Genomic DNA, 17,457 nt, shown 5'->3' on the forward strand with positions numbered 1-17,457 from the left:
CGCCCCCTCGGCTCCCCTCCCCCTTCCCAGCTGCCCGCAGCCCCGCCCCCCCAGCCTGTCCCAGCTCCCAAGCACTGCTGTGTTCTCCATATTTGGCCACAGTGCTCCCGCGGGGGGCGGGGCGGGGCTGACATCACCCAAGGGGGGGCGGGGCTGACATCACCCAAGGGGGGGCGCCGCCTGGGTGAGGGGAGGCAGGGCAGTTGCTTTAGAAGTCTGGGGCTGCCAGGGCACCCCATGCGCTGGGCCCCCGCTGCTCTGAGGGAGGCCTGGGAAAGGATCTAAGGGAATGGGGAGGGGGCCGAGCGCATGCAGCTCCTCCTCCCTTCCTCTCTGACAGCCCCATGTCAGAGTGACAGTGGGGGAGGCCAGGCAGCCCAGCTACCTCAACATGGGGGCTCCCCCAACAGTGAGGGACCGGCACACCCCTGCCCCACATTTCTGTTCCCAGGATTCTGCTCGGGGCTTGGGGAGGAGGCTGGGGACTAGGTAGTTTCCTGGGGCTGGGGGGAATGGCTTTCTGACTGGTCAGGAGCTGCCCACTGGCCATGGGAGAGATCTCCCGGGGACCTCGGGGCCTCACAGACGGCTTATATGGCAGCATGGCGGTCCTCGGTGTTGCTCTGGCTGCTGCGCGGAGCAACAGAACCTTGGTGTGGACCCCACTGGGCAGACTCAAAGCAGTTGCTCGGATAGCCGGGCCTCCTTTCTCTGTCAGGGTGGTGGGTTCAATCCCCTCGCCTTACCCCACTTGGTTAAGAGACAGAAGCTAGATTACCAGGTATAGCACCTAGAGCTGTGTGTCCCTGGGCAAGTTGTTTAACCTCTCTGTTCCCTGGAGTCCTCATCCATAAAGTAGATGCAGTACTATAGGGTTGTGCCCCAAAAGGTGAGTGTGCAGATGAAATGAGTCCCGCGTGTTAAATCCCGGAGCCATGCCTGCGTGTGGCAGGGGCTTTAGAAAAGTCTTATCGTTAAGGCTGAACTCTGTGTCTGGGACTAGCAGTTAGCATAATGGCTGTGTCGCTGGACTCCCATGTAGTCGACCACGGTTCGAGTCCCGGACCCGGTGGCTTAAACTCACACAGGGTGCATGTGCGTGCGTGCCCAAGATCCTGAGAGAATGGAGGAGAAGGGATTGCGGTGTGACCATCCCCCCGGGGGATGATTTCTCGCTTTCTGTCTCTGTATCTGACACCCAGGCATTGCAGGCCCTTCCTACCCCATTCCGCTTGTGACCCCTCAAGCCTCTGTAAGCAGACAGGTGGGCCTGCAGGGAGAAGCCCACCGCTCCCATTCGGTGGTACCCGGGGTTCATACTCCCCCCTGGTTTCTGACCGTTCTCCATCTCGTCCCCTGTGCTCCTCAGAGCCAAGTCCCAGGATCTAGCCACCATGGGCACAAGGCTCCCAGCACCCTGATACACGCTGGCAGGTGCGCTCTGGGGCTGCAGGGGGCTTGGGGTGAGTCTCGGGGCTGTGCGACTGCGGGGCCAGGCTGGGTGTGGTCTGAGTTAATAACCCGCCTGGCGACTGCAGGGAATGCAGTTTACAGAGCCGGGCCCATCCGCGATTCGGGCCAGGGCAGGGGCAGGCGTGTGGGTGGTTTATGGGCTGCTGTGGGCCGGGAGGTGCGGGAACAGGAAGTGGGGTAGAGGAGGGCTGTGGAGTTGAGCAAGGCGGCCGGCCAGGCCCTTCTCAGCGCTCTGCCAGCCTGCATCCCTCCTCCTGCAGCTCCGCGGGCAGTTCCCCACAGCCAGGATCCTGGGCGGGTTCTTGTTAGGTGTCTCTTGTCACCATGTCCTTCCTGGGGATCAGAGCCCTCTTTACTCCCACGGCGCCCGCAGCAGGGTTGCATTGGTTCTTGAGCAGAAATGAGGGCTGGGGGTCCCTGGTTGTACACCGGGAGAGCAGAGTAGAGTGGGAGCCAGAGGGCCACCTAGAGCTGCAGAAACACTGTCCCCGCTCCTCCATCCCTGTCCCCTCACCTCCGTCCCTGTCCCCGCACCTCCGTCCCTGTCCCCTCACCTCCGTCCCTGTCCCCTCACCTCCGTCCCTGTCCCCTCACCTCCGTCCCTGTGCCCGCACCGCCGTCCCTGTCCCCGCTCCTCCGTCCCTGTCCCCTCACCTCTGTCCTTGTCCCAGCTCCTCCGTCCCTGTCCCCTCACCTCCATCCCTGTCCCCGCTCCTCCGTCCATGTCCCCTCACCTCCGTCCCTGTCCCCGCACCTCTGCCCCTGTCCCCTGCTCGCCATGCCTGTGGCAGCAGCGTGACTTTGGAACCTTCCCTGCCCAAGCTTTGTGAGGAGTGAGTGCCGAGGAAGGGCTTTCCCCTGAGAACACACATGGCTGCTGCCCACGGCCAGTGCTGCCTCCTCTGCCAGGCACTGCGGTGGCACTTGGTGCGAGAGACTCCCTCCTCATTTTACAGGGCTGAAGCTCAGAGGGGACGTAGTTCATGCAAGGTCACACAGCTCTGAGTGCGCATAACTCTTACCGCCATCCCCCTGGGGTGGGGCTGGGAGGACCCAGGCCCTCACCTCTCTGCCTCTGCCCCCCAGGCGCAGGCTGCCCAGCGGGCTCAGGCCCCGAGCCCAGAGCAACCAGCACAATAGCGTCCAACAGCTGGAACGCCAGCAGCAGCCCCGGGGAGGCCCGGGAGGATGGACCCGAGGGCCTGGACAAGGGGCTGGACAACGATGCGGAGGGCGTGTGGAGCCCGGACATCGAGCAGAGCTTCCAGGAGGCCCTGGCCATCTACCCGCCCTGCGGCCGGCGCAAGATCATCCTGTCGGACGAGGGCAAGATGTACGGTGCGTGCGGACACTGCCCTGGCCCCTCCTCCTGCTCTCTGCCCTCTCACCCAACCGGTTTGGCGACGTCCTGGAGGCCGCCAAGCAGCGAGTCTGGGCGTGCCGGCCAAGCAGCGAGTCTGGGCGTGCAGGCCTGTGTGTCTGGATCCTCCTCCAGCTGCCTCCTCATAAACAAGCCAGGCCTGCCCCCCCACACCTCTGCACCCCCGCCGGCCCCTTCCCTCCTCCTCACTAGCCTGGCGGTTTCGTGGTGACTCAGTGGGCCCAGGAAACTGGGTCAGTCCAGTGTGCTCCTGAGGCCCGGAAGAGGGTCCCTCCCCTGGGTGGTGTGTGGAGGGAGCCTGGGGGCGAGGACGGGGTGGGGGTCCCACTGGGCCCTCCCCGGGGAGGGGCTCACACAGTGACCTGTGCTGGAAGAGAGACAGAGGGAGGAGGGACTCACTCCTTCCCCTACTGCCCTCCTGGGCTCTCTCTGCCATCCTGCCCACCTCCAGAAAGAAGGGCGTGCCCCGGCAGCCTGAGAGGGCTCTCCCCGGAGCTGCATTTTTGGGATAACTCAACCCTTCTGGGCCTGGTTCCTTGCCAGCTCCCCCAGTCCTCTTCATCAGCCACAGCGGAGCAGTCCCTGAGCCCTCTGCAGAGTCCAGGACCCCTGGGGAGGCAGTGGGAGGTCCCTGGCTCCTCCCCTTGGCCACGCCCTCCAGCTCCAGACCCCGCCTTTGGGGTAGACGACGTTCCAGGGCACCCGCTGCTACCTCCCAGATGGCTGGGGCAGCCCCAGCCCCTCGGGTACTTCTAGACAGGGTGGAGGGAGCGGGTGGAGAGGGGCCTGCAGGGAGGGAGGAGTGGTGGGGCTGGTGCTGTCATCGGAGAGGAATTTGGAGAATGTGGCCTTTACGGGAGGGCAGGGGTTGGGGGTAAGGGGGCTGGATGTGGGGGCAGAGGTGTAGACCCTGATGTCAGCCACGTGTCTCAAGGACCTCCCACAGGGCCACATCCCCCAGACTTTGGCCATCCTCTGGGCCTTCAGAGGGCCCCGGGGTGCTGAGCAGGCCCAAGGCTGAGGCAGCAGGGCTCGCTCTCACTGGGTGGGAGAGACACTGGTAACCAGTGACACGGGAGTGACAGGCACAGGACATGGTGACATGCTGGTGACACATCTTGACATGGACTGGCACTATAGGAGGCATGTCGGAGGCTGTCCAGTCCCTCCTTCCTTCCGTCCTTCCTGTCCTTCCTGGCTGCCCTTGCCAGAGAAGGGAAGGGACTTGTCCAGGGTCTCCCCATGGCAAGGACAGAACGAGGACAAGAGCCCAGTCCTGCCTTTTCAGACTTGCATGGGACATGTGCTGAGAGGCACCACCTGGGGCGGGGCTCATGGACCCCCCCAGGTATGTACAGCCTGCTGGGCCCCTCTGCCCGGAGCCCTGGGCTAGCACCTGCCCCTGTCTGTCTCCAGGGCACAGAGGGCCGGAGTTGCCCCGCCCACTCCTTCCTCCCGCTCTGCTCCTCCGCTAGCCCTTGGGGGGCAGGTCCCAGCGTGCCTGCACATTCTGCCCTGCCCTTGCAGCTTGGGGGGCTCAGGAGAGCAGCCTATGGGAGTGCCCCAGGGGCTTCCCTGCAGGGGCGGAGGGCCTCAGCCTCCAGCTGCACCCTGCCCATACCTCATTTTCTCTCTTGCCCCAATCTAGGTCGAAATGAGCTGATTGCCCGCTACATTAAGTTGAGGACGGGGAAGACTCGGACCAGGAAACAGGTAGAGATGGCCGCCGCGGCCCCTCCACCCACAGCACTCCACTCGGCTGGCGGGCGGCCCTGCCCCACCCACATGGCAGAGTTGCCCCTGCCCAGCCTGCCACCTGCTCCTCGCCTGGTCCTGGTTCCCACCTGCCCTCTCCCAGGACGCCGCACTGCCCCCCCCCAGCAGCCCCATTCACTGTCCCTCTGCTCTTGGAGAGGTGGCCTTGCTGTCCTCTCATCGCCCACCACCCTGCCAGAAAGCCCACCGGGGCAGCTGCATAGCCCTGCCCTGAGTGGTCCACTCTGGGAGACAGACAGACAGACAAATACAGAACAGGGTCGCAAAGCTGAGATAGGTGTGTGTGCTGGGCTCTGTCAGACACTCCAGACCAGGCAGAGGGAGAGCAGAGAAAAGGCCAGAAAGGCTTCCCAGAGGAGGTGACACTTAGAATACATTTTCTCTTTTCTTTTTTTTAAATAATTATTTCTTTAAATGTATTTATTCATTCTTTTTTTTTTTTTTTTAATTTGGTAAGAGAGAGTGAGAGAGAAAGAGAAAGCAAGCATCCAGATCCAGGACTCGAACGGTGGTTGGCCATGTGGGAGTGTCCAGCGCCTTAACCGCCATGCTGGTCCCAGGATGTATTTTCAGTATGAAATAAGGGTTAGTCAGGCAGAGAAAAGGGAGCGATTGCTGCCCGGCTGACGAGGCTGGATGTAGAAATGACGGTAATGGCAGAGCCTCCCAGAGCTGACTGTGTGAGTTTGCACTCCTCTCCGCAGCCGTCCGAGGTAGGTACGGGAATTACCTCCCTTTCACAGGTGAGGGAACCAAGGCACAGGGCAGTTGGGTAACTTCCTCAGGGTTACTTAACTAGGAGGGGTCGGGTCTGGGATTCAACCCACTGGGCAGGAAGGAGCCGCCCCTGAGCAGCACGGCCGTGGCGCAGGGAGGGAGCGATTGAGCTGAAGCCGGGGGCAGCGGGGAGCCATGGAGGGCGTGGAGCCCGGGGTGAGGGGGCCTGGAGGCGCCTCCAGGCTGTGCCGTAGAGAGGTAGAGAAGGCCGATAGATAAGAGGTGAAGCGTGGCCGTGGTTCAGGGAAGGTGGCCGAGTGTGACAGGAAGCCTGGCGGGCAGTGCATGGTGTGCCTGAGAGAGGCCAGGCTGGCTGGGTCCCTGACTGCCCGCCCCAGTAACCTCTCTGTCCAGGTGGGATTTGGGCCCTGCATCCCCCTGCCCAGATCCCTGTCTGTGCATATGACAAGCCTGACCTGACCCACCCCCGTCTTTTTTTAAATTTTTAAATTAAATTTAATTTAATTTATTTATTTTATTTTTTGGAGAGGTTTTTGCTACAGGGCATGTGCGCTCGCCAGACAGACAGAGAGAGACATAGAGACAGAAAGTGAGCAATCACCCCCCGGGGGGGATGGTCACGCCACAATCCCTTCTCCTCCATTCTCCTCTCGTTGGGCACGCACACACACGCGCCTGGCGTGAGTTCTAAGCCACCGGGTCCGGGACACGAACCACGGTCGACTACGTGGGAGTCCAGCGACATAGCCATTACGCTAACTGCTGGTCCCCCCATCCCCGTCTTGAAGGAAGATTCTAGGTCTTCCTGCGCCTCCCCCCGCATAGGGCAGAAACAGCCCCGCTCGTGTTAACCAGCGTCCCTGGCCACGCTCGCGTGGCGGAGCATTTGCTCAAGTGCGTTGGTGAACTGCTGTGACGTTTGTGTACCCCTACGGTGTCAGGGCGCGGCAGGAAGCCGCACAGACTGGGCCGTGGCTTGGACCCTGGGCTGTAGGGGGAGTTCTAAGTGTTGGGAGTCGAACACAGACCTGGGTGCCAGACCGGCTCTTCCTTCCCGGGAAGGAGGGTAGTTTGCCTCGCAGCCTCCGTCCCTCAGCCACTGAATGAGCTAATATATGACAGCGCTTCCAGGAGTGAGCGCGGCCTGAGGTTGTGCTGCTGTCGCTGCTGCGGTCACCGCCACGGGGAGCAGCATGAACGGGACAGTCCTGAGCTCAGATTATTTATGGGAACCTGTGCGTCACAGTGAGACAGCCCGCGCGTCGTTACACTTGGTCGCGTTTTTTGTCTCTCTCTGAGACAGAGAGAGAGAGATCCTTCACATGGTCTCACCATGCCACGACCCCTCCCTAAGCCTTCCAGACCGACATGATGGCGGGAGACCTGGTGTGTTTGAGTCATCCCAGGATTCATGCCTGGGACCTTCCCCACATGGCTCCAGAACCACAGTGGCTTCCTGCTGCCTGTGCCACTGCAGCCGGGCCAAGCTCGGTGACTTTGATCTTGGGGCTCACCCCCAGCCTCTTGATCCTGGGGCTGGCATTCCACCTGTTCTGGGCAACAATGCCCAGGAGGCCACCCTGGGCAACAGAGTTTCACAGCCCAGCTGTTGGCGAGCTTGGAACTTTAAAATCTCCTAAAATCTCCTGGCTTTCACCTCTTGGCAAGGGCAGGACTCCCTCCAAGTTTATTCTCGAACTCTGGGTGTTTCTGTCAAATAGCCTCCTCCCTCCTTAGACAGGACCTGCCCCAGGCTGTGAGGACCAGACATGTCTTTCTTATCTCAGAGTGACCCGCTAAAGAGATGGTTTTGTTGTTGTTATTTTTGTTGTGGTTTGTTTGTTTTGTCATTTTAATCCTCGTTCTGGCAAAGAAATGCCATTTGGGTAGTTTCAGATACGGTACATGCGGCAATTAGTAGCAAGTATAATACCTTCATATGAACAAAACAGCGAAATATTACATTGAGGTGAAGTCCCGTGTGATGTTTCGCACAAAGTCATTTGGACTTTGTATTTGGGAGCAGTCCCCTGTGCTTAAGGCCTCAGCAGGTCTCCAGAGCATAGTTTGCTGGTGAAACAGATCGCTCCGCAGTGGGACCTCCTGGGTCTCCACCCCGGCTGTATCATTCAGCTGTGTGGCCTCGCTTAACCTCTCTGTGCGTTGCTTTTGGCATCTTCAATCGGGGATAAGTTAGTGCCTACTCGGTGTACCGGGAGTCGGGAGGCGTACGTTGCTGAGAACTGTATGCAGTGCCCGTGCCCGGTGAACATCGGCCGGAGTCATGGCCTGAAGTAGTCCTCGTTTTGCTGGACGTGTGTCTGGTTCCTCTGGGCAGGGAGGCTGCGTGAGGGGACCTCCCTGGGTCCTAACCATGTAGCCCCAGGGGCTCCCCCTCATCCCATACACAGTAACTTTCGAGGCTATGATTAGAAAGAAAAAGAAAGTGTCTCTAGCTGAGGATTTTGAAAACTTCTTAAATAACTTCCTAGAAAGCCCGCAGCAATTGCCGATGCAGAAAGTGTGGAGCTAGCCCAGAGGACGAGGGCGTTTCCTGGTTTTCCTAGGGAAACCAGTGGCAGGCGGGCTCTCCGAGGCGGGATCAGGCGCTTGACGATGTCTGGACACAGGCCTGAAATCTAAGTAGCTCAGGATGGCCAGCCGAGGTGTCAGGGAGGAAGCTGCTGGTGAAGAAATGCAATGAAAGGCACCTACTGTGTGCATAAAGAAGCGCAATGAAGAGCACCCACTGTGTGCATACCAGCCCCAGGAAAAGGTTGGAGTGTTGGGGCAGAAGCTGTGGGAGCTGCAGGAGTAGGCCCAGGCTTGGTTCTGTAGCTGGGGACTCGGCGCTCCTCTGAGAGAGGGGTGGCCTTGGGTATAATCAGATGACCAGCAGCACTGTGGCCATTGCTAGGCTCTGGGGTGCCAGTTAGAAAAGTTGTCACCTCTGAGGACCCTGCAGTGAGAAAAGGCCGTTGTTTGGTGGGATGGAGGAAAAGACACCCTTCCCCTGAGCTTGGTACAGCCCTGTACCAGGGCACCAGGGCCCGTTTGGCCAGCAAGCAGGCTGGATTTCAGCTCTCTGGGACCTTCTGGGCTAGGTTCTCTTGCACAGTGAGCAACCTGCACAGCTGCACATGTGCCCAGGAAGCCACCGTAGGCTCTTGATCCAGACAGGGCTGGGCCAGCTCTGTGTCGCAGCAGTAATGTGGTGCTCAGGAGAAGTCAGGTGCCACACAGCAGCCGCGGTTCAAATCCCCAGCCCAGTCAGCTGAAACACGCCTAGCACGCACACAAGTACTTACGATCGGATGGGCTAGAGGGCTGGAGGACTGGAGGACAGGGACAGTGGCGTGACCAGACTGGAGGGTGCTCATCCCTCCCGGACCCCGCTCTCTCCCTCTCATGCGTACATGCTCTCTTATCGAGAATTAAGAACAAAAAAAGTGAGCGGCCCGAGAGAGCAGAATTGCCGGTGCCGAGAGGTGTCGGCTGCAGGCCCGGAAGCCCCCTGGTCTGTTTTTGGTGCAGAGATGAGGCTGGGTTCCCCTTGCCCGGGAACCCTCCCTGGCTCTCCCTCCTCACTGTCTGTTTCCTCCCTGGCGGGGCACGGGGCGACCCCTAGGTGTCCAGCCACATACAGGTTCTAGCTCGGAAGAAGGTGCGGGAGTACCAGGTTGGCATCAAGGTACGTTGGGTGCCTGATTGGGGCTCCGGCCCTCCGCCCCCCGAGGCACCTCCATCGCTAGCTGCACCACTCAGGCCTCTGCCTCGCCAGCTGTCCGGCCCACTGGCCTCTGTTCTGGCTGAAGCTCTCCTCGCCTCTCCTTCCACTCTCTGTTCTCTCTCTCTTTTTCTCTCTGTCTCTCTCTCTCTCTGCAGGTCTCTAGCCACTTGCAGGTTCTAGCCAGGCGGAAATCTCGGGAGATTCAGTCCAAGCTGAAGGTATGAGGCTCCCCGCCCCTTGCCTGGGTCGGTCCAGCACCTCCTGGGCCCCGCCTGGGGCACGCAGGGGCCGAGTTCCATGAGAGGGTCTTAGAGACACAAGTGGCAGCAGGAAGCCCAGCAGCCATGGCAGCCTGCCCAGTGCCACGCCCCTGAAGACCGAACAGGAGCCCGGGGGTAGCCAGCGCTGCAGGGGACGGGGTGGGGGACCACGGAGCCACTGAGGCCCACCTCACCTCATCTCCATTCTCCTTTTTCTCCTTCCTAACTGCTGCTTGCTGATTGCATGGGGGCTGTGGGTGGGCAGGGAGGAGCGCTGGAAGGCATGGCTGGCAGGGCCATGGAGGTGGGCACTGGGCATGGCGAGACCTCTGTGGCTGAGGATCTCTGAGTCTGGACTTCAGGAGCTGGCCCTCGCGCGGGCCCTGCTGGCTGGGTGCTGTGCTTCCCGCCCACAGCTGTCCAGCGGCCTCGGCCTCCATCTCCAGCCCCGGGCCCCGTGCCTGTAGAGCAGTTCCATGGGACGAGGACAAACCCAGGGTCACCAGCTTGGCCCAGCCCCTCAGTCTCCACCTAGTCCCTCCCTCACTTGGCCCTTCCCAGGGCTCTGCAGCTGGCAAGGACTTCCTGTGGGGAGGGCGTGAGGAGGCCCACAGTTGCCTCCAAGTTTCCTCGGGCTCCTTGGGAGCTGAAAGCCGTGGGGCTGAGGAGGCACTGGGTGAAAGCAGGCGGCAAAACGTGTCCCCTCCTCCCATCCCACTGCATTTGTGTCACTTCTAATTCATTCTCCCTCTCTCCTTCACAGGCTATGAACCTGGTAAGTGGCATTACCTTTCCCTTGGATCTCAGCAGTTAATACAGAATTTCCAATAATTATTTATGATTAAAAAGGGGGGGAGCGGGACCAGCAGTTAGTGTAATGGCTGTCGCTAGACTCCCATGTAGTAGACTGCATGCGGTTCAAGTCCCGGACACAGTGGCTTAAGCTGATGCCAGGCGCATGTGTGTGCGTGCTCAAGATCCCGAGAAGAGAATGGAGGAGAAGGGATTATGGCGTGGCCATCCCTCCGGGGGGTGATTTCTCGCTTTCTGTCTCTGTCTTTCTGGCAAGCACATGCGCCCTATAGCAAAAACCTCTTACAAAAAGGGGGGTGGGGAGCAGCAGGTGGGTGCCATGATGTAGAGGCACCGGATTCCCACATGACTGACTGTAGTTCTAGTCCCGGACCTGGTAGCTTACTTTCTCACTTTCCTTTTCTCTCTATCTCTGGTCAAACTTTAAAAAAGTGATGATAAGAAATGGAATTTAAAAAATAAATATTTATGGGACCAGTAGTTAGTGTAATGGCTGGGTTGCTGAACTCCCATGTAGCCGACCACGATTCAAGTCCCAGACCTGGTAAATTAAACTCACGCCGGCCGCGTGTGCTTGCATGCCCAAGATCCCGAGAGGAGAATGGAGGAAAAGGGATTGCGGTGTGGCCATCCCCCCCGGGGGGTGATTTCTCGCTTTCTGTCTCTCTGTCTTTCTCTGTCTTTCTGGCACACACCCTATAGAGAGGGGATATCAAAAAATTATTTAAAAATATAGAATTTTCACATTATGGATTGTTAAATCAGTGTAATGGGTTTATAAACAGCATTTTTTTTTTTAAAGAAATGAAATGCATTTGTTCTCAAACTTTAGTGTGCATAAAAATCACCTGGAGGGCTTGTTAAAAAAATTTTTTTTTCCCAGAGCCGGCAGGTGGCGTGGTGGTTAAGGACACTGGACTCCCACATGGCCGACCACGGTTCGAGTCCCAGACCTGGCTTGCTTTCTCATTCTCTCTCTCTCTCTCTCTTGCTCACTCTATCTCTCTATGGTCAAATTAAAATAAATAAATAAAGTTAAATAAAATAATTCTTTAAAAAAATAATAAATAAATAAAAATTTTTTCCCCAAGTTTTTTGCTATAGGGTATATGTGCTTGATAGAGACAGAGGGAAAGTGAGAAAACACCACCCAGAGGGGATGACCACATGGCAATCCCTTCTCCATTCTCCTCTCGGGATTTGGGGTATGCACGCACATGTGCCAAGTGTGGTTTTCAAACCACCGGGGCCAGGACTTGAACTGGACAATTGGCCATGTGGGAAACAGCACTTTAACCAACCACTATGCCACCCACTAGACCCTTCTTTTGTTCTTTTTTTTTTTTTTTTTTTAACTTTGCTATAAGGTGTGTGCACATGCCAGAGAGAGATTGAGGGCAGGTGAGAAAGCGCCCCCCAGGGAGAATGGCTAAGCCGTCCCTTCTCTTCATTCTCTAGGATTTGGGGCACACACACGTGCGCATCCAGTGTGTTTTTCAAACCACCGGGTTTGGGACTTGAACATACAGTCAGGAATATGGAATGCAGCTGCCTTAACCACCACGCCACCTGCTGGCCCAGGCTTGTTAAAATGTCCAGACCTCACCCTCTGAGTATCAGACTTCGTAGGTCTGGTCGAGGGCCTGAAACTTTACATTTGTCACATGTTCCCAGGTGATGCTGCTGCTCTTGGTCCCTGGACCTGACTGAGAACCACTGAAGAGACAGAATAGAAAATATGAGATTGTCTGACTTGCAATAAGGGGGGATATTTCCATACGTACTGTGTCGTGGAATAAATAAAATGACTTCTTACTGTGGGTTATAGTCAGAGGGTGATTACTCTTAGAAGACCAAGGCCCAGAGAAGTGTGGAGACTTTCCGGGAGCCACACAGCAAAGCCGGGCTGTAATCCAGACCGGGGCTCCCTGAGCTGAAGGCCTGGGGCCTGGCTCAGGCGGCCTCACATGGCCCTCCCCTTTCAGGACCAGGTCTCCAAGGACAAAGCCCTCCAGAGCATGGCGTCCATGTCCTCTGCCCAGATCGTCTCCGCCAGCGTCCTGCAGAACAAGTTCAGCCCACCCTCCCCTCTGCCCCAGGCCGTCTTCTCCACTTCCTCACGGGTACACGGGGTCCTGGAGAGTGGGGCTGGGGGGTGTGCCTTCAGTGACGGGCTGTAGTGGAGTTCATGGATACTGAGGGCCCCCTTGGCTTTGTCCCATCTCTAGTTCTGGAGCAGCCCCCCTCTCCTGGGACAGCAGCCTGGACCCTCTCAGGAGTGAGTATTGTGGCTCATCCTCCATGGCTTCCTCCTGGCAGCCATGCTGAGCGTCCCCTCCTAGCCGGGTTCCAGCGTCAGCTGAGCAGGGTTTTCATTCAGGTGGAGGGATGGGGAGCCTCAGTAAGCGCTAATGCCTGTGTCTGTTTATTCGTGTGTGTGTTCACTCATCAGCCCACTCATCCCCTTGTCATCCGTCCCTGCATTTATTTTCTTCTGGGTTGATATCTGAGTCATTCTCGGTTAACAAAGCAGGTAGTTGGGTATACGCAGATTCTTCGATTCTCAGACAACTTTCGTCGTTAAGACACACCCTCAGTTTAATGAACAGCTTTTCAGGGAGGGGGTGGGAGGGTGGGGTTGAAATAATACATTAAATTTGCACAATTGTGAGATGCAGCAGGATTTCATAAAAGTTAAAATGTGGGGAAAACAAAGAGCGGTGAGTTACCTCGACAGCAGGCATGCCTAGGCCTCCGCGGGATGGCCGAGTGACTGCCTGTTGAAGTGAGCTGGGCCAGATGGAAGGTGGGGGGGGGCCTCTAACCAGGCTGTCCTCTGTCTGCAGCATCAAGCCCTTTGCACAGCCAGCCTACCCCATCCAGCCGCCCCTGCCACCGACGCTCAGCAGTAAGTTCCTCACACACACCTGCCCCACCGTCACCACCTCCCCTTGGCACCCGTACCTCTGCTCAGAAGAGCCAGAGCCCGACTGCGTGTGTGTGTGCGTGTGTCCGTCCCAGGAGAGAGGGCTGTGGCGTCTCTAGGGAACTGAGGGCTATCCCTGTGACGCTGTGCAGAGGAAGCTGGGTACAGACCCCAGCCCCATCAGCTTCATGTCGCTCTTGGGTTTATGACGGGATGGAGAACTGAGGGAGAGATTGTGGCGTGACTAGGCCCTGTCATGGGTGCCTTCCCGCCACTCCCCACCTTTCATGTATGTGCATATGCTCTCTATTGTGGACAGAAATAAGTACACTGGAAAAAGAAGAAAAAGAGAAATGATAGAGAATTGGGCCAGGCCAGGAATAGCCCCTGTACTTTGCAGTGTTGTACAAATCACCAAAATGTCACATTTACTTGTATTTCTTTTTTTTTTTTTTTTGAGAGGTTTTTGCTATAGGGCGTGTGCGCTCGCCGGACAGACAGAGAGAGACATTAGAGACAGAAAGCGAGAAATCACCCCCCAGGGGGGATGGTTATGCCGCAATCCCTTCTCCTCCAGTCTCCTCTCGGGATCTTGGGCACACACGCACACGCGCCCGGCATGAGTTTGAAGCCACCAGGTCCGGGACGCGAACTCCGGTCGACTACGTGGGAGTCCAGCGACATAGCCATTATGCTAACTGCTGGTTCCCACATTTACTTGTATTTCTATGGAAGCTCTGTAAGGAGATAAACCAAAACCTTAACAGGGCTTCGCTGTCTAGTTGGTGGGATTCCAGGTAAATGTTACTCTCCCGTTACTTCTCTGTGTTTTCTGTTTAAACACCCATGGCTGATGTCACAGGACCATGTCCTTGTTCACGTGGCCACCACATATGGTTGTGCAGGTTGGACACTGCACCAAGACACCCAGGAGAATCAGAACTCCAGCCCCATCTCCACTGCCAAGGGGCCCTGTTTCCTAACTTACGTGAAGGCCTGTGTGGGCCGGGAACAGCTCTGTCATGAGCTGTCCATGAGCCCATGCAGATGAGGTTCCATCTCCCTCCTAGGTTATGAGCCCCTGGCCCCGCTCCCTCCAGCCGCTGCCTCTGTGCCCGTGTGGCAGGACCGCACCATTGCCTCCTCCCGGCTTCGGCTCCTTGAGTACTCAGCCTTCATGGAGGTGCAGCGGGACCCTGACACGGTAACGCATTTGGTGGGTGGGGGCTGAGGCTTTGCACAGTAAAGGAGACTGGCTGGGGGCGTCTGGCCTGCTCGGGAATCCACAGGGCAGGGCCGTCTCTGCACAGGTCCACTTGGGGCCCACGGTGCCCTCCTGACCGGGTCTGTGCCCTCCCCACAGTACAGCAAACACTTGTTCGTGCACATCGGCCAGACGAACCCCGCCTTCTCAGACCCGCCCCTGGAGGCGGTCGACGTGCGGCAGATCTATGACAAGTTCCCTGAGAAAAAGGGTGGGCTGAAGGAGCTCTATGAGAAGGGGCCCCCCAATGCCTTCTTCCTTGTCAAGTTCTGGGTAAGCCACCTTGCTCCCTCTCTCCTCCCAGCCCCCAGCCCTGCTCCAGATGTGCAGCATCCCCAGGGCTGCCACGCTGACCCCAGCCCACACTTTCCTCCTGTGACCTGTGGGCAGAGTGTCAAGATGGATCCTCGGGTGGGAAGCCTCCCTCTGGCTCCTATCTGCACCTAACGCTCCCTGCCCCGCTGTACCCCACCCTACCCCACCCCTAGGCTGACCTCAACAGCACCATCCAGGAGGGCCCGGGAGCCTTCTATGGGGTCAGCTCCCAGTACAGCTCTGCTGACAGCATGACCATCAGCGTTTCCACCAAGGTGTGCTCTTTTGGCAAGCAGGTGGTGGAGAAGGTGGAGGTGAGTGAGGGCCCAGGTGGGTGGTGGGGCCCAGAGCAGGCAGGTCGAGTGATGCCCTCTCCCCTGCGGCTCTTGGCAGACGGAGTACGCCAGGCTGGAGAACGGGCGCTTCGTGTACCGGATCCACCGCTCGCCCATGTGCGAGTACATGATCAACTTCATCCACAAGCTGAAGCACCTGCCCGAGAAGTACATGATGAACAGCGTGCTGGAGAACTTCACCATCCTGCAGGTGCGGGGACACAGGGCTGTGGAGGGCCACGTGTCAGGGGCCTCAAAGAGCAGGAGGCAGACCTGTCACTTGCATGAGAGGAGATCAGAACCCTCTGCCCCGTGGCCCTGTTCTGCCTGACCTGAATCTTCCTGTCTCCAGGTGGTCACAAGCCGGGACTCCCAGGAGACCCTGCTGGTCATCGCTTTTGTCTTTGAAGTCTCCACCAGTGAGCACGGGGCCCAGCACCACGTCTACAAGCTGGTCAAAGACTAAGGTGCCCTCTGCCCCTCACAAGGATGCAGGACGAGCTTCTTTTCCACACGCCTGCCTGGCCTCCCCGCCAGGGGCGTCCAGGATTGAGGACTCTTCCACCTGCCAGGCCTCAGGCCAGGACCCGGGAGGCCTCCCCACCTCCCCCAGCACACACACTCCCTGTCACTGTTCTGCGCTTTAATCGTGGGAAGAGGAGGGCTTGGCGTGGGCCAGGCTGTCTGGGGTGCTGACCCACCACCTGGCTCTGCCCAGCCTCCCATGGCCTTGGAGAGTCAGAGATGGAAGGCCCGTGTGAGCTCCAGCATGTGTGGCCACCGGCCGCCAGGGGAGCGAATGGATGGGCAGGGGAGGGTAGGAGGGAGGCAGGGAGCTGGCGTGCAAGGACAGTGTCGAGCTGAGCTGGATTGAGGACAGAGGCCCACGCTTCTCTGCACGCTCTGTGCTGGGCCTCTTGCCAGGCCCCTTGCATGGCTGTGCCATCCTCAGACCCTGCACAGCAAGCGTGGAGCTCTATTTCAGATGAAGTGCCCAGACTCCCAGCAGTCGAGGGCCCCATGGGAGGGGTGGGCAGAGCTGGAGCTCCATCCAGGACTGCCTGTCCCCAGAGCCAGGTTCGCACTACCTCCCTGGAGCGGGGCTGGCCATCGGGGTTAGGAGGGGTCTGCACTGCTGTGGAGTGGAATTTCCTTGGTGGCAGCTGGCTTGGAGGCCCGAAGAGCACTCCTCTCCCAGTCCCCCAGTACAGGGCAGTAGGAGGGGAGTGTGTGTCTGTGAGGTACCCACTTGGCACCCTCTAGCAGCCCACAAGCCAGCTGGGTTCCCCCAAAGCCTCCAGGCAGTCCTCCAAGCTGTCCTGGCCCAGTTCTGATGCCCAAGTCCTCAATACCCTCCAGGGGCCCAGACTCAGAAAGGATGCAGGGCCGGGTGGAGGAAGATAGGTCTCTACCCCTGGGCAGGACAGAAGCCCGGGAGAAGTGGTGGCAGGAGGCTTTGACACTCTCTCTTGCCAAGACTTGGGTTTGATAAACCCTCAGTGGGCACTGTTTCGAAGGCAGCCCTTCCCCGGCAGCCCCTTCCCAACATCTAGGCCCTGAGGGCTGGCTCAGCCTGCCCAGGGCCTCCTCTGGGTATTTATGAGTGTCACATGAAGTACTGTGCCCCTTCTCCCCCTACCCTACCCTGGACCCTGCCCGAGCTCCCCAGAGGTCCTCACAGTTTGCATATTGCTCAGGCCACCTCCAAATCCCACCTAGGTTTTATAATGTATATTATATATATTTTTGTGTATTTTTAAAATCCAGCTGTGATGGGTTGTATCATAAACGTGGCTCGAGGCTGGGGCAGGGGTGCTCAAGGCCCCACTCCTGCTCAAAAAAAAAAAAAAAAAAAAAAAAAAAATTAAAAGTTATTTGTCTGTGGGTCAGTTGTTTGACCAGTGTGTGCCAGACCTTTGGGCTTGGCGTTCTACCCCAACCCCTGCTCACCTTCCTGTCATCTGATGGGACCAAGCCTCACCCACACACAAAGTAGGTACGATACGAGGGTCCCACAAAACCTTTGCCAACTGCCAACATTTCTCCCACCTCTTCGGCCAGGGCTGAGCACTTGCACATGGCCTGGGCTGGCCCGAGCTCATCTGAGTGAAGTAACTTGCCCAAGGTCACACCACTGGGGAGGGTTGCTCCTGGGTGCCCTGCTTAAACCAGCACGTCTTCACAGCCCTGTGAAGATCGCCTGAGAGCAGAAAGGATCCTCAGGGAGAGTGAATGCTCTCCCAGGATGGCTGCCGAGCAGGGAAGTGACATTCCCATCCTCTGGAAGGCCACCTCCTGCCCATGCAGCCAGCCAGGACCAGTCAGGGAGGGAGCGTGAGGGTGGGTGGTGTGGCTCTCTTAAAGCTCTCCAGTGGGCATTTTCCCAAGGAGGCTGTTCCAGTCCAGCACTTCACAGGGCAGATCAGCTGGACTCCCTCATCACAGA

General features: G+C 58.1%; 1 protein-coding gene across 1 annotated transcript; it reads left to right on the plus strand.

The window, feature by feature from the left end:
• Positions 1-1,797: 1,797 nt before the first annotated feature.
• On the plus strand, positions 1,798-16,652 carry TEAD3 (TEA domain transcription factor 3). Its single transcript, XM_006144239.1, has 13 exons — positions 1,798-2,299; positions 2,560-2,811; positions 4,503-4,567; positions 8,997-9,059; positions 10,122-10,133; positions 12,157-12,294; positions 12,400-12,449; positions 13,018-13,079; positions 14,168-14,301; positions 14,461-14,634; positions 14,850-14,990; positions 15,070-15,222; positions 15,364-16,652. Exons 1-13 carry the CDS (start codon positions 1,798-1,800, stop codon positions 15,475-15,477), a joined length of 1,860 nt encoding a protein of 619 aa, XP_006144301.1. The 3' UTR covers positions 15,478-16,652.
• The last annotated feature ends 805 nt before the right edge of the window (positions 16,653-17,457 follow it).

The sequence above is a fragment of the Tupaia chinensis genome, unplaced genomic scaffold (genome assembly GCF_000334495.1).
Source record: "Tupaia chinensis unplaced genomic scaffold, TupChi_1.0 Scaffold000116_1, whole genome shotgun sequence".
Lineage (NCBI taxonomy): Eukaryota > Metazoa > Chordata > Mammalia > Scandentia > Tupaiidae > Tupaia > Tupaia belangeri.

What these genes read in the sequence shown, in the direction of transcription:
- TEAD3 (XM_006144239.1), top strand. Translation starts at nt 1,798, where the DNA reads ATGTCCTTCCTGGGGATCAGAGCCCTCTTTACTCCCACGGCGCCCGCA. An exon ending in ACCTTCCCTGCCCAAGCTTT is followed by an intron (nt 2,300 to 2,559) that starts GTGAGGAGTGAG and finishes TCTGCCCCCCAG; the next exon opens with GCGCAGGCTGCCCAGCGGGC. An exon ending in TCTTCTCCACTTCCTCACGG is followed by an intron (nt 12,295 to 12,399) that starts GTACACGGGGTC and finishes TCCCATCTCTAG; the next exon opens with TTCTGGAGCAGCCCCCCTCT.